Raw genomic sequence first — 13403 nt, forward strand, 5'->3', positions numbered from 1 at the left:
GCAATTACCATCATATCGGCAAATTTTGCTTTCCGTTTGTGATTTTTTTTTATTTTCTTGAAAGTAAACAGTTAAAGAGATACATATAAGTATATAACATGTTTTTCCGGCGAAATTCACAGCCTTTCCGGCGAGCTACATCATGCTCAGTCACACTCGACCCTCAGGTAAACTCTAAAGATCTTCTTCCTATCTAGTTGCTATCACTGGCTCTATCTAAACTTTGTCTAACATTTTCGGAAAAACAGTCTATTTCCCCACAATAACTATGACATCATGCCAGATAGAGCCCGAACTATGACTACAATCCAGTTGTCCCCGAAAAGATACTTTTCGATCTATATCTCCCCAAAATCGATAGTTTTTATCTATTTCCCCATATATTTGGGTTTAATCGGTTTGCTGACCAAACCCAATAAAAATTCACTCAACCCGATACCAAACCACTTTATATGTCAAGCCTCTTTAAAAAAAAAAGAAAAAAAATAATAATAATAAAAAAAAGAAATAACAAAATTGTTGTCGTCTTGTTTTCTCCATTCTTCCCCATAAAATTCCAGATTATGCTTATTTGAAAAAATAGTTTATCTCTCTCTTTGATTGTTACGATGGGTGTTAGATTTATTTTGAATCCACATACAAATTTGTCGTAACTAATTAAGAGATATTCAACAAAGCATTTTAAACGCATTCTAATTGTTAATAACGTTAACATCGACATTGACCTGAAAACTGGAATCGTTACTAAGAATATGGCTAAGAAAGAGAAGATCGAGGTGAGCTTCCACAGGAATTTTACAATTCACAAAAGAACAACCCAATTAAACAAAATCAACATCTCAATTATTAAATAAGTTTTATCCAAATTCTATTACTGTTCTTTCAATTGCTCATCTTAAAATCAATCTGGGAATTACAAAAACCAGAAAACAATCAACACAAACCATCAAGTCGACAATGGCTGATTCAGCGTTATCAATCTTCTACAAAATGAAGCAAGTGATTTCAATGGGTGGAATAATGTGGGAAGGTCTCAATTCGAGTTTAATCAAAGTCGATGAAGCTTTGCTTAAGCAGCAGATCCGAGTGGAGATGAGGAATAAAAAGAAAAGGGGAAAAACTGGAAAATATATCTATAGCCACCATCACCGGAGCCGACATCACCATCACCATTGAAAGGAAGAAGAACGTCATCGTGTTGTTATTGTTTCATAATAATTCAATTAATTAATTAATTTATTTATTTAGTGATACTCGGTTAGATTAGGTTTATTCTGGTTTAGTGTTTTCATTAGTTAGTTATAAAAATAGTAAACCGAACAAAATCAATGGCTGTGGGTAAATAGGTGAAAACTATGCTTATGGGATAGATATAGGTTTTGAACTATAGATTCATAGAGATATAGATTGAGAAGTATCTTTTCGGGGCCATCTGGATCGTCTTCATAAATCGGGCTCTATCTGGCATGATGTCATAGTTCTCGTGGAGAAATAGACCGTTTTCAACATTTTCTTCTAATCAACACTATTTCTAATTTAACATGAAAATGGTATAAGTTTTTCAAAAATAGATTTGTTTCACATTTTCTGTAATCAACGTTTATTTCTTTGTTAACTTGTGTTTGGAGTAATTTACACTCTAGCTTACATTATTCCACAATTTTAAAGTTTGTTAGCTAAACATGAAACTTTTCCTTTTCCAAATCTCAATTTGATAAATCTAAATCAAATCCGATATTATCTGAATCCCATATTATTTCAATTTCGATAAATTTTATAAACCGTCTTATTACATTCTTATAAATAAGAGACATTCTTATCAGATAACTTGTCTCCGTCCATATGTATTGTTTACTTAGTTGAATTCTTTAGTTTATTAAGGGATTAACATATATATCTATATATATTTTTGAAACAGAGGAATTCGAGAAGGGTAACGATAAAGAATGGTTTATTATAACGGAGAGGAACAAAGTTGATCAAGGTTTAAGCCAAACAAAGAGAGTTGGTAATGGTGCGAAAAGGCAGAAACGTGTTGACACTAACGGAGGATATTGGCACGCAACAGTGGCTGCCCAAAAGATCAACGCTGGAGATGGTGTCGTTGGCAACAAAAGGCCACTTGCATACTACGATAGGAAACCATCAGAAGACGTCAAAACTGATTGGTTAATGCAAGAATACTCTCTTGATCACAACAACGACAAGGTAAGTATGTCTTGGTTCCCAAGTTATTTAGGTTTTCAAGTTTTGGATTCTGTTTTGAGTCTTGTTTTTGTTGTGCGTCTAGGATTACACTTTGTGCAAGATTTATCTTACTCCACAAGCAACAAAGAAGTTGGAGAAGAGAAGAAGAAGCAGAAGAAAGGAGAACCTGTGGAAGCATCGGAAGGGCAGCAGCCTTGTAATGCCGAGTATCATCAACCGCTAGCACCTCTAGATTCTTGCCAACCGCAGCCTCATGATTTGGCTGAGCAGCTGGATTTGCATCAACCAGAACAGTTGCAGCTGCAACAGCCTCATGATATTGTGTATCAACCACAGTATTGTTTACTTCCAGAACAACATCAGCTGCAGCCTTTTCCTGATAACTTTTCTGAGTTGAACAGCTTTCAACAGCAACCAGTGATGATCCCAGACGATTTAGAAGATTTCTTGGCTGAATTAATGGAGCCACATTCACTGGATGGAGATGAAGAATCCAACAATTATGGGTTTTTTGAAGGCTTATTTGACACAGAAGGAATTAATGATAAAACATTACACTAACTGATCTCAGTCTGTAAACTTTGTATACTAATGATGATGTGTTAGTATAAAGCTGTAAACTTTGTATACTAATCAGTGTGCATAAGTATTGTTTAGCAAGGAAGAGAGGAATACCGTGTTCTTTGACTCTAAAGTATGTTCATCGTCTATGTGATAGCACAAGCCAATGATATCATATGACTCAGCAAAAAAAGGCAAGTAAACTCCTCTAGGAAATCATCATCTCCATCTATTTCTTCAAAGCTCATTAAGATCTCTGCATTTTAAAGGGAGAAGATAATTCCAAACCTTTGTGAGCATAATACCTTTTTATACATTGCAAAGTCAACTCTATTTTTAAAATTTTTGACTATATCGAGAATAGTCGACAATTGATTTATTTCTATTACTAATGGATTTCATATATTTTAAGTTGTCTTAAAGAAAATACAACCAATATATTTCACTTACAAAATTGGTCTATACTTTTCTATATATTCATAATCAACTACATTTAAAAGTGTTGACTAGATTGAGATTTCTCATGATATACTTAAATAGTTAAATTCAAAAAAAAAAAAACGATATTTTTTTCTTTGAACATAACTTAACGTTACATTTTTAAAAACTGATCTTGAATATGTGCTAAGATCGAGATGATTGGTTCTAACAATCAAATGAGCGTGAACAGATATACTAAAGATTATGAACAAATCATTCAACAAAAGGCTGTTAATGAAGTCGACCATTTATTTGTCTCATAGTAATATTAAACTCTAACCGATTGCCCTAATGCAACATCGTTATTTAAACAAGATCAGTTTCAGTTCATCAGAGAAACAACAATGGGTTTGCTAAAATGACACGATGTATGCTTGCTCTTAGTTCCCGAATTCTTGAACACTCTAAACCCAAAAAGGTTCCTCAAATATTGAACTCAAAATGAAAAAAAAAAGTGAGAATCGGCCTCTTGTTTCATTTATGTTGGAAGGCAACTATGTCATTGCAATTACTCTCTAGGTTGTAAGTATGAATCTCGTTCTACCTTCTTAGGAATGGTTGTTAAATTATGTTGCTACATGTTCTACTATAAGGGTCATGTTACTGTACGTATAAAAACCATATGTTTGTGTTACAACATGTTCTATTATGGATCTTTTTTTACTAAACCAAAGTACAATTTTTTGTTGTGTGTTTTACTCAGTTATATCTTTTACTCTTTCATCAGCTTACAAACTTCAAACCAAAAAGCATTCAAAAAAAATAAATAAACAAATGAGACCAACAAGGCAACACATAATTAGCCATCATACAAATTCAGGCTAAATTTATGAAAATAACAATCCACATCGTTGCTTTTAAAAATTAGAGGTACCCACCATTGTAATTCTAGCATGTGTATGGTTGTCTAAGCCCACCACACATGTTTTCATACGGTATAAGAAGTGTCAACTATCTCAACACCAGAATTGAACCAATAATATGCTCATCAGTGTTAAGCAACAATCCCACAATCCTTCATCAGAAACAAAGCCTTCATATCTATGAGACTGGTTTAGAAACAAGGATAGATATGAAGGTTTTGCTTTTATAGCTGATGAGGAATCGTGGATTGTGGCTTAACTATGATGAGCCTAGTACTGGTCCAATCCTGGAGTTGAGATAGGTGATACTTTCTTCTACCGTATGGAAATCTGTATGGTGGGCATACATGGCCAGACATAAGCGAGAGAAAGAGAGCCCAATTTCAGGAGTTTTCTCAAGAAGGTGAAAGCTCTATAGAGAGAGACAGAGAGATGATATTTTCTGGTGATGTGTTTTACAAAGGTGCACACTGTGTATATATATATATTGTGTTTAGAAATTTAAAAGGTAGAAAATCTTATCCAACAACTACCACCAAATATAGGTAATTGCATGTCTATATATTGTGTTTAGAAAATAAGGTAGAAAATCTTATCCAACAACTACCACCAATTATTAGGTAATTTCATGTATTTGTGTTTAGATTCACTAAAAAAGTTTATTATATATATATATATATATATTAGATTACTGTTTTCCAATTTTTTGAATTATAGTTTTTTTCCCACGAATACTGTTAGGACAATAATCTTTGTAAATTATAAACACATATATATAATATATGTATGTATTATTTTGATTTGGTTAAAAGAATAATATTATAAATGGACAATAAACGCAATTTTGAGTAATTTTGAATTATTATTTATTTTGTGGTAAAAAAATATATGTATGTAGTAGATAATCTAACAAATAATAATTTAAAACTACTACGGATTCTGATTTTTACCATATTTTTGGCAATTAAGCGATTATCCTGACTTTTCCGATTTTGTTGAGCAAGTTGAGCATGATATGCTCAAAGATTTCTAACATATTTCCACACTTTTTTAGAAATCTTTGAGCATCGTAGAGATTTAATACTGGCTCATGGAAGTAAAGATCTTAAAATATTCAAAAATATTTATTTATTATAAACGGTTGTGTTAGTATATTTAGTTTAATTGATATAGTTTATTACAAAATATCAATTATATTTTCGGTACATTAGATTAATTAATATATTTTTGTTATACTCATGTTTCTAAATGATATAATATTATGATTGGTATTTTATAATTAATAATTAGTACATTTCATCATGTTTTAAAAACAGTTAAGGTAAAAAGTTAAAAGTTTTACTATATCGTTAACCAACAGTTTTAATACAATTATGGTTAATTAATGGTTTAAGTTACTAAAATATTTAATCGTATATTTATAGTTACGGTTTTTAACCGTTTTAAACGGTTACTATATTGTTACAGTTTAGATATGATATGAATTACTGTCTCAAATATGGTTACTGTTTGATTTTGGCCATGCCTACCTTTCTGATCTTCTGTAAGATCTATAACCCATAAGGTTACTGTTTAAGTTGTTACCTTGTGTGGGAATGTTGGATTGGCCTAGTTTTAGACTCTCAGATTCTTTAGCTTTGTACTTATGATGTCAAGTTAAAATAGAGCTCCGAAATTCTTGCGGTAAACATGTACTTATGATTTACTAGAAACTTCAAAAAAATAGAAAAACAAGCTCTTTGTTTTGACACTATCTTGAAACTAGAATTTCGAGAAATAGAAGAACAAACTCTTGCTTTTCATTGTTTGTAAAAATGCAACCTTGTTAGGTTACGTTTCACAGTCCTCATCATTGGAATTAAGGTTACAGTTAGGAAGTTCTTAAGTAGTTTCTTCAAGAATCTCCTACCCCGAGAAAATCTATATACCTCGGGGTTTTTGTAGTCATTATATCTTCTGCTTCTGATGATGATAGTAACGATGATGATGATGGTTGAGAGATGGAGACATGAGGTGTGAATAAGGCCAAGGAATTTGCAGGGAAGGTAGAGAAGTGATGATGATGACATGAGTGTTGCAATGGCATGCATGAAGAATAATTCTTTTCTTGGAGATATTGAGCATTGAGGTTAGTACTTTCATGACTTACACTACCTGTAAACCACACAATAAGAAAAATAAACATCAAGAACTCAGAATTGAACCCATATTGCTGTGTGGTGTTTTAAATCTATTGTTTAGTATTAAGGAGACACAAACCAGGAAGAAAGTTGGAGGTTTGATAATTCTGGATGTTATCGAAAGATCTTATGTCAGAAGCTGATTGCTTCCTAATGATTCTATTCATGAGACTGTGCCAATGATTCTTAACAGCATGGTCTGTTCTTCGATTGAAAAGCTTAGCGATCTTAGACCATTTGTTACCATATAATATGTGAGCTCTAAGCAGCTTCTCTTCTTCCTCATCAGTGAAATTTCTTTTGTTAATCTTCGGATCGAGCTGGTTAAACCACCTTTGTCTACAACTTAGACCTTCAAACACATAGAAAAACAAGAAAAAAAGATTCAACTTTCATGTCCAAAAATAGAGTAAGTACGAAAGAAAAAAAAAACAATATTTTACTTGTTCTTGGTTCCATCTTCTCTCCAATGAATTTCCAGTTCTGAGGACCAAAAACCGCCACAAGCTCTTTGAGTTTGAGATCCTCTGAAAGTGTCCAGTGTCCACCCCTATGTTTCTTCTTCTTCTCCTCTTGATGCATCTTTCTCAATGGTAATGCATTGTTTTCTCCAAACCCATTAAATGGCCTCTGCAATGAAACATCACAAGGGGTATTTTGAAAAACATGAGTCTCCTCCAAAACTATGTTACATTTATACATAAACAGATACATAATGTATTGTTGTGTGATATTTCTCTGTTTATCGTATTAAAATGTGTGAGTTATAGAATAGTTGTTGAATGTTTCTTAAACCTTGCCATGTAAAGAGGATAAATTTTGGTACACACACATTTTTTCTAAAAGAACTTGACAGCACTATATGCAAATAAGATCTAATCTCTAACACAGTAACACTAATCCATAAATGCATACAAAAATATTTGTTTCTTACGAAATTTCGGAAGCACTGGAAAAATAATACTAGGAATTTGAGATCTAGTCTAAAATCCGATCCATTCTCGGATCCAAATTTTGGTGTTTTTAAAGATCAGGAGATTTAAATATGGTTCGAAATCTCTTTAGTAAATAAAAGAATAACTCAAAATATCACCAAAACAAATTTTACTTTTATAAATTGGAGTGTTTGTAAAATGGATGTGAAGTGTTTTTAAGAGATGTGTGTTAGACAAAGATTGATGATTGATGATGAAGTGACAATGGTGAAGACAAAGATTGATGATTAAGTATTTAACAACATGATTAGTAATTAGATTAATCAGAAAGATATGATATGTTTATACCTTGAAAGCTGACAAAGTAGACTGCATTGGAACGATACTCGAACTTCCCTTTGATTCAACTAATTAGAAAAAATGAAAACTACTAATATACATATAGTAGATTTTTGTTAAACAACAAAAATAAATGCTTTGATAGTTTTGACAACATTTTAAGGTATTTATTTTAACTCACTACCAAAATATGATACTGATGAATGCAAAAACAATGACTGATTATTTAAAGGTAGGTTTATAAAGAAAAGTTGTTGAATAATTAGATCATGAAAACAATCTAATTTAGTTCTAAATTGTCTCCATCTTACCTAATTTAAAATTAATTTACCATTTAGAATTAAGTAAAAAATCTAGAATTAAGAAAGAAATCAGTCATATTTTCTTGTACATTTGACTATGGTTTACATTTCAGTTATGTTACTTAATTCTAAATTGTTTTCATATTTAGAAGAAAATATACAATTTATTAGATCATGAAAATTGTATAAAACACAGAACTTCCCATTAAAAGTAGAATTTTATTTTTCAAAATTTCGAACTTAATTTTAGTTATAGAATTTCATTGTTATAAGTCAATTTGTATTATCAATTTTAAAAATAAATTTCTCAACCAAATATAATAAATTATAGCCACAGAAAAAAAGCCACAGGTGAAAAATGATCGGACGGCTGAGATCAATTGTGCTTCTTCTTCTTCTTCTTCTTCTTCTTCTTCGAGCCTTTCTCTTCCTAAAACCCTAAATGTTTCTCACTAAAACCCTAATTCGACGATCTCTCTCAACCTTCGCTTCTTCTCCTTCAGATTCACTTCTCGCCGATAAAGCTTTAACCTTTCTCAAACGCCATCCATACCAACTTCATCATCTCTCTGCAAATTTCACACCAGAAGCAGCTTCAAATCTCCTCCTCAAATCTCAAAACGATCAAGCACTAATCCTCAAGTTCCTAAATTGGGCAAACCCACATCAATTCTTCACTCTCCGTTGCAAATGCATCACTCTTCACATCCTCACCAAATTCAAACTCTACAAAACAGCTCAAATCCTCGCCGAAGATGTCGCAGCCAAAACCCTAGACGACGAATACGCTTCTCTCGTCTTCAAATCTCTACAAGAGACTTACGATTTGTGTTATTCAACTTCCTCTGTTTTCGATTTAGTAGTGAAATCTTACTCTCGTTTGAGTTTGATTGATAAGGCTTTAAGCATTGTTCATTTAGCTCAAGCTCATGGCTTTATGCCTGGAGTTTTGTCTTACAATGCGGTGTTAGATGCTACGATTAGATCTAAGAGGAACATTAGTTTTGCTGAGAATGTGTTCAAAGAAATGTTGGAGAGCCAAGTTTCTCCTAATGTGTTTACTTACAATATCTTGATTAGAGGGTTTTGCTTTGCTGGGAATATAGATGTTGCTTTAACGTTATTCGATAAAATGGAGACGAAAGGTTGTTTACCAAATGTTGTTACTTACAACACTTTGATTGATGGGTATTGTAAGTTGCGTAAGATTGATGATGGGTTTAAGCTTTTGAGATCAATGGCGTTAAAGGGTTTGGAGCCTAATTTGATTTCGTATAATGTTGTTATCAACGGGTTATGTAGAGAAGGGAGGATGAAGGAGGTAAGTTTTGTTCTTACGGAGATGAATAGGAGAGGGTATTCGCTTGATGAAGTTACTTATAATACTCTTATTAAAGGTTATTGTAAAGAAGGTAATTTTCATCAAGCTCTTGTGATGCATGCTGAGATGTTGAGACATGGGTTGACACCTAGTGTTATTACTTATACTTCGTTGATACATAGTATGTGTAAGGCTGGGAATATGAACAGGGCTATGGAGTTTCTTGATCAGATGCGGGTTAGAGGGCTTTGTCCGAATGAGCGTACTTACACGACGTTGGTTGATGGGTTTTCTCAAAAGGGGTATATGAATGAAGCTTATCGGGTTTTGAGAGAGATGAATGATAACGGGTTTTCTCCTTCGGTTGTGACTTATAATGCTTTGATTAATGGTCATTGTGTTACTGGGAAAATGGAAGATGCGATAGCAGTTCTCGAAGATATGAAGGAGAAAGGTTTGAGTCCGGATGTAGTGAGTTATAGCACGGTATTATCCGGCTTTTGTAGAAGTTATGATGTTGATGAGGCGCTTAGAGTCAAGAGGGAAATGGTTGAAAAAGGTATCAAACCTGATACAATCACCTACTCATCTCTGATCCAAGGGTTTTGTGAACAGAGAAGGACTAAGGAAGCGTGTGATCTTTACGAAGAAATGCTGAGAGTTGGTCTTCCACCAGATGAGTTTACTTACACAGCCTTGATCAATGCTTATTGTATGGAAGGCGATTTGGAAAAAGCTCTACAGTTGCACAATGAAATGGTCGAGAAAGGAGTATTGCCTGATGTTGTCACTTACAGCGTGCTGATCAACGGGCTTAACAAACAATCTCGAACAAGAGAGGCAAAAAGACTTTTGCTCAAGCTGTTCTACGAAGAATCAGTCCCTAGCGATGTCACATATCACACACTCATAGAAAACTGCAGTAACATCGAGTTCAAAAGCGTAGTATCTCTTATTAAAGGATTCTGTATGAAAGGAATGATGACTGAAGCTGATCAAGTTTTCGAATCCATGCTTGGGAAAAACCATAAACCCGATGGAACAGCATACAACATTATGATTCATGGTCATTGCAGAGCCGGAGATATCCGCAAAGCGTATACTCTATACAAAGAGATGGTAAAATCCGGATTCCTTCTCCATACTGTGACAGTGATTGCTCTGGTTAAAGCCTTGCACAAGGAAGGGAAAGTTAATGAATTGAATAGTGTGATTGTGCATGTATTAAGAAGCTGTGAATTGAGCGAAGCAGAGCAAGCCAAAGTGCTTGTGGAGATCAATCATAGAGAAGGGAATATGGATGTGGTTCTTGATGTGCTTGCTGAAATGGCCAAAGATGGATTTCTTCCCAACGGCATAAGTTAATCTAGTGAGTAAAATCATTTACATGGGCAATGGATCAACCATGCACCAGCAACAATGATGCTAATCGTGGGAGATTTTTCAGAATACCGCGGTTTCGTAGCTGCTATTCACCGTTTGAAGTTGAAATGGTACAATGTTATCTTTGCAGTTTGTGTAATATATATAAGGCAAACAACTTAATTATTGTAAGACATTGTTTATAATCCATCATCAAAGAATGAAGATAGAGAAACCATTGCAAATTGAACTAAGAGAACATCTTATAGGTTTTGGCTTGAAGGATGATCTGTCTCGCTCCACCTATTGGTGCTAACACCGCGATTAGGACTCCAACTATTATCGAGATCTGTAAATCATCAAATATGTTCAAGAGTTAACTTTTTAATTAGCATTATGTTATAACATAGTCGATATATATTTGTTTGGAAGAAAAGGTAGGCTCATTTACCCAAGATGCAATCCAATGAAAGCTCCAACGTTTTTGTTGTTTCATGACCAACCATATAATGCATGGCAACTGCCAGAAAACAAAACAAAATATTATTTTGTTATATTGAAACTGTTCTATACTAACATAACATTCATATATATACTCATGCATAAACTTAGTTTTAGGTATAAACTTACGAAGTAGGACGTTGAGGAGAAAACAAGACCGCCGAAAAAATGGAATATATACTGCTATAAATCCCACCAACGCTACAAAAACAACAACACATATATATACATGTAACATGTTACATAAAGTAACCGTAATCTAATTAAGAACTTAACTACGTACGTACGTTTTAGTAAAATACATGTTTTGGTTACATACCAACGTATGAAGTACGTCCCACAATACGAAGGCATGTGGAAGGAGTGAACTTGAGATTCTTCACCAGACACGACTCTATTCCATCAAATACGGGCATTGCAAATACCTGTTTACATCATTATACTACTTATCTCTACCAGTCTTGCGAAGTTTATTATTCAAAGAGAATAGTTGGCGTTCAAGAAAAAACTGGATTTACCATAATATTGGAATGCTAGAAATCAGCTTATTCAAACTAAATAAGAGGTTGTAAACGTGAGGTGCCAGACCCTTGTTGAGAGTGGGATTATAGGCCAAATGCATCGAAAACCATCTCTACTGTGATCTCTAAACATTTGACCGGAAAATGTTCAGGAGTGACGATACAAGTTTAAAAACAAACTGTTGATATATACAAGGGTAACTCATATTTGAATTTGATTAGATTGATTAAATTATTAAAAAGAGACGTACCTATAATGCCTTTTTTTTGCCAAAACTTTAGTTATAATAATGTTCTGAATTTGTTTTTCCCTTTAAAGACATTGAAATAGCAGTCTTCAAGAAAAGGAATATCCGTGTCGCATATTTAAGATAACTTATCATCATTGTAAAAACAACTTTAATTAGATATGTATCCAAATAATTGCCGACAAATTAGAAGAAAACAAAAGGAACACGAAGGACTTGCTTTCATACACTAACTGGTGTCACTAGTCGTCGAAGACTAACGCTGTCGTAAGAAAATCAGTTCCACGTGTTCCGTACGCTGGATCCGCCAACTGTTTAGATTTTTATTTTTCACGTTATTATATAAAGTCAAACTCTAATTAGAGAACATGAAACCAAACTTATTATAAGAAAGAAAAAAAAAACAGAAACAAGAACGGTGGAAGAGACAAAGATGTGTAGTTCCGATTCTCTTCAGCTTCACAATGTCTTCGTCTATGGTAGCTTTCAAGATCCCGACGTCATCAACGTCATGCTTGATCGTACTCCTGAGATAGTCTCCGCAACACTCCCGGGCTTGTACGTACCTTTCTCTGTTTCTTCTTCGATTGAGTTATTTTTCTGTATAGACTTAAGATTTAATGGCCGGTTTTGGTTTTGTTCATCAGTCAAAGGTTTAGGCTTAAAGGACGTTTGTATCCATGTATTGTTCCTTCTGAGAAAGGAGAAGTTCATGGCAAGGTTTGATTCTTAGATGATTCTTTGGTTTTAATTTGTGTATGAAATATGGGATTTTAGGGTTTTGATTTGGGAAATTTGGTGAATTGGTTTGTGTAGGTACTAATGGGAGTAACAAGTGATGAGCTTGAGAATTTAGATGCGGTTGAGGGAAATGAATATGAGAGAGTGACCGTCGGGATTGTTAGGGAGGTAAAAGTTTAAAGGTTGATGATTATAAATTTTGGAACATGTTGGATGATTATAAATTCTGATTTTGCACATGCAGGACAATTCGGAGAAGATGGCAGTGAAAACATATATGTGGATCAACAAGGCTGATCCTGATATGTTTGGAGAATGGAATTTCGAGGTTTGATGATTTAAACAATGTATTTTTAGCTTTTGTGAACTCATTATGACTGGAAAAATGGTACATTGTTTCGATTCGCTTCTTAGGAATGGAAACGGTTGCACAAGAAGAAATTCATAGAGACTTTCAAGAAAATCATGGAATGTAAGAAGAAACCTCAGGGACAGGGAAATGATGATATTAGCCATGTCCTACGCGAAGATCAATAGGATAAGACTCCATCGTCTTGGATGGACTTGTGTTTGAGTATGTTCTATATATAACCACCTTTGTTAAATTATCAACAACAAAAAACCTTCGTTTTTAAAAATCTAAAATAAATAAAACGTAGAGAGTGTTGTATTGATGTAAGATTTTTGTTTTTGTATAAATTTAAAATTTATTTAACAAAAAAACGGTTTTACAATAAATACATCGTTACTGAAACAAGTATAAACTGAATAAAAGAGCTAACGACAACAAGTGCTAAACCAATATCGTAGTCCGCCTTCGTAGATAGGTGAACTTGAAGTA

At 33.6% G+C, this 13403-nt stretch overlaps 5 protein-coding genes, 1 long non-coding RNA gene and 1 other non-coding gene across 8 annotated transcripts; 4 read left to right on the top strand and 3 right to left on the bottom strand.

Annotated features, from left to right (window-relative positions):
• Nucleotides 1-752: 752 nt before the first annotated feature.
• On the top strand, nucleotides 753-2769 carry NAC093 (NAC domain containing protein 93; the record flags this gene model as incomplete). The annotated part of the gene is made up of 4 exons (NM_123331.1): nucleotides 753-776; nucleotides 997-1086; nucleotides 1921-2212; nucleotides 2291-2769. 4 exons carry the CDS (start codon nucleotides 753-755, stop codon nucleotides 2767-2769), a joined length of 885 nt encoding a protein of 294 aa, NP_198785.1.
• Nucleotides 2770-3561: 792 nt separating this feature from the next.
• On the top strand, nucleotides 3562-3769 carry AT5G06005. The gene has a single exon (NR_142882.1). It is a non-coding gene; the product is annotated as an other RNA (long non-coding RNA).
• A 391-nt stretch (nucleotides 3770-4160) lies between these two features.
• MIR869 lies at nucleotides 4161-4455 on the bottom strand. Its single transcript, NR_143311.1, has one exon. It is a non-coding gene; the product is annotated as a microRNA ath-MIR869 precursor (primary transcript).
• A 1887-nt stretch (nucleotides 4456-6342) lies between these two features.
• Nucleotides 6343-7006, bottom strand: MYB89 (myb domain protein 89; the record flags this gene model as incomplete). Its single annotated transcript, NM_123332.1, has 2 exons — nucleotides 6343-6644; nucleotides 6736-7006. The coding sequence occupies 2 exons, from the start codon at nucleotides 7004-7006 to the stop codon at nucleotides 6343-6345; spliced, it is 573 nt and encodes a 190-aa protein (NP_568569.1).
• Nucleotides 7007-8263: 1257 nt separating this feature from the next.
• EMB2745 (Tetratricopeptide repeat (TPR)-like superfamily protein) lies at nucleotides 8264-10801 on the top strand. The gene has a single exon (NM_123333.2). It carries the CDS (start codon nucleotides 8311-8313, stop codon nucleotides 10552-10554), a length of 2244 nt encoding a protein of 747 aa, NP_198787.1. The 5' UTR covers nucleotides 8264-8310; the 3' UTR covers nucleotides 10555-10801.
• Nucleotides 10802-10814: 13 nt separating this feature from the next.
• Nucleotides 10815-11718, bottom strand: AT5G39715 (lysine histidine transporter-like protein; the record flags this gene model as incomplete). The annotated part of the gene is made up of 5 exons (NM_001344300.1): nucleotides 11571-11718; nucleotides 11372-11477; nucleotides 11182-11253; nucleotides 11003-11071; nucleotides 10815-10900 (listed from the first exon to the last, which is right to left on the bottom strand). Exons 1-5 carry the CDS (start codon nucleotides 11571-11573, stop codon nucleotides 10815-10817), a joined length of 336 nt encoding a protein of 111 aa, NP_001332319.1. The 5' UTR covers nucleotides 11574-11718.
• Nucleotides 11719-12199: 481 nt separating this feature from the next.
• On the top strand, nucleotides 12200-13249 carry AIG2L (avirulence induced protein 2 like protein). Of its 2 annotated transcripts, NM_123334.3 has the most exons (5): nucleotides 12200-12379; nucleotides 12469-12541; nucleotides 12638-12730; nucleotides 12807-12890; nucleotides 12977-13249. In NM_123334.3, exons 1-5 carry the CDS (start codon nucleotides 12255-12257, stop codon nucleotides 13097-13099), a joined length of 498 nt encoding a protein of 165 aa, NP_198788.1. In that variant the 5' UTR covers nucleotides 12200-12254; the 3' UTR covers nucleotides 13100-13249. The 2 variants fall into 2 exon arrangements, with proteins under 2 accessions (NP_198788.1, NP_001330763.1); NM_001344301.1 differs by having other exon boundaries at nucleotides 12807-13249.
• Nucleotides 13250-13403: the final 154 nt, after the last annotated feature.

Source organism: Arabidopsis thaliana, chromosome 5, assembly GCF_000001735.4.
Source record: "Arabidopsis thaliana chromosome 5, partial sequence".
Taxonomy (NCBI): domain Eukaryota; kingdom Viridiplantae; phylum Streptophyta; class Magnoliopsida; order Brassicales; family Brassicaceae; genus Arabidopsis; species Arabidopsis thaliana.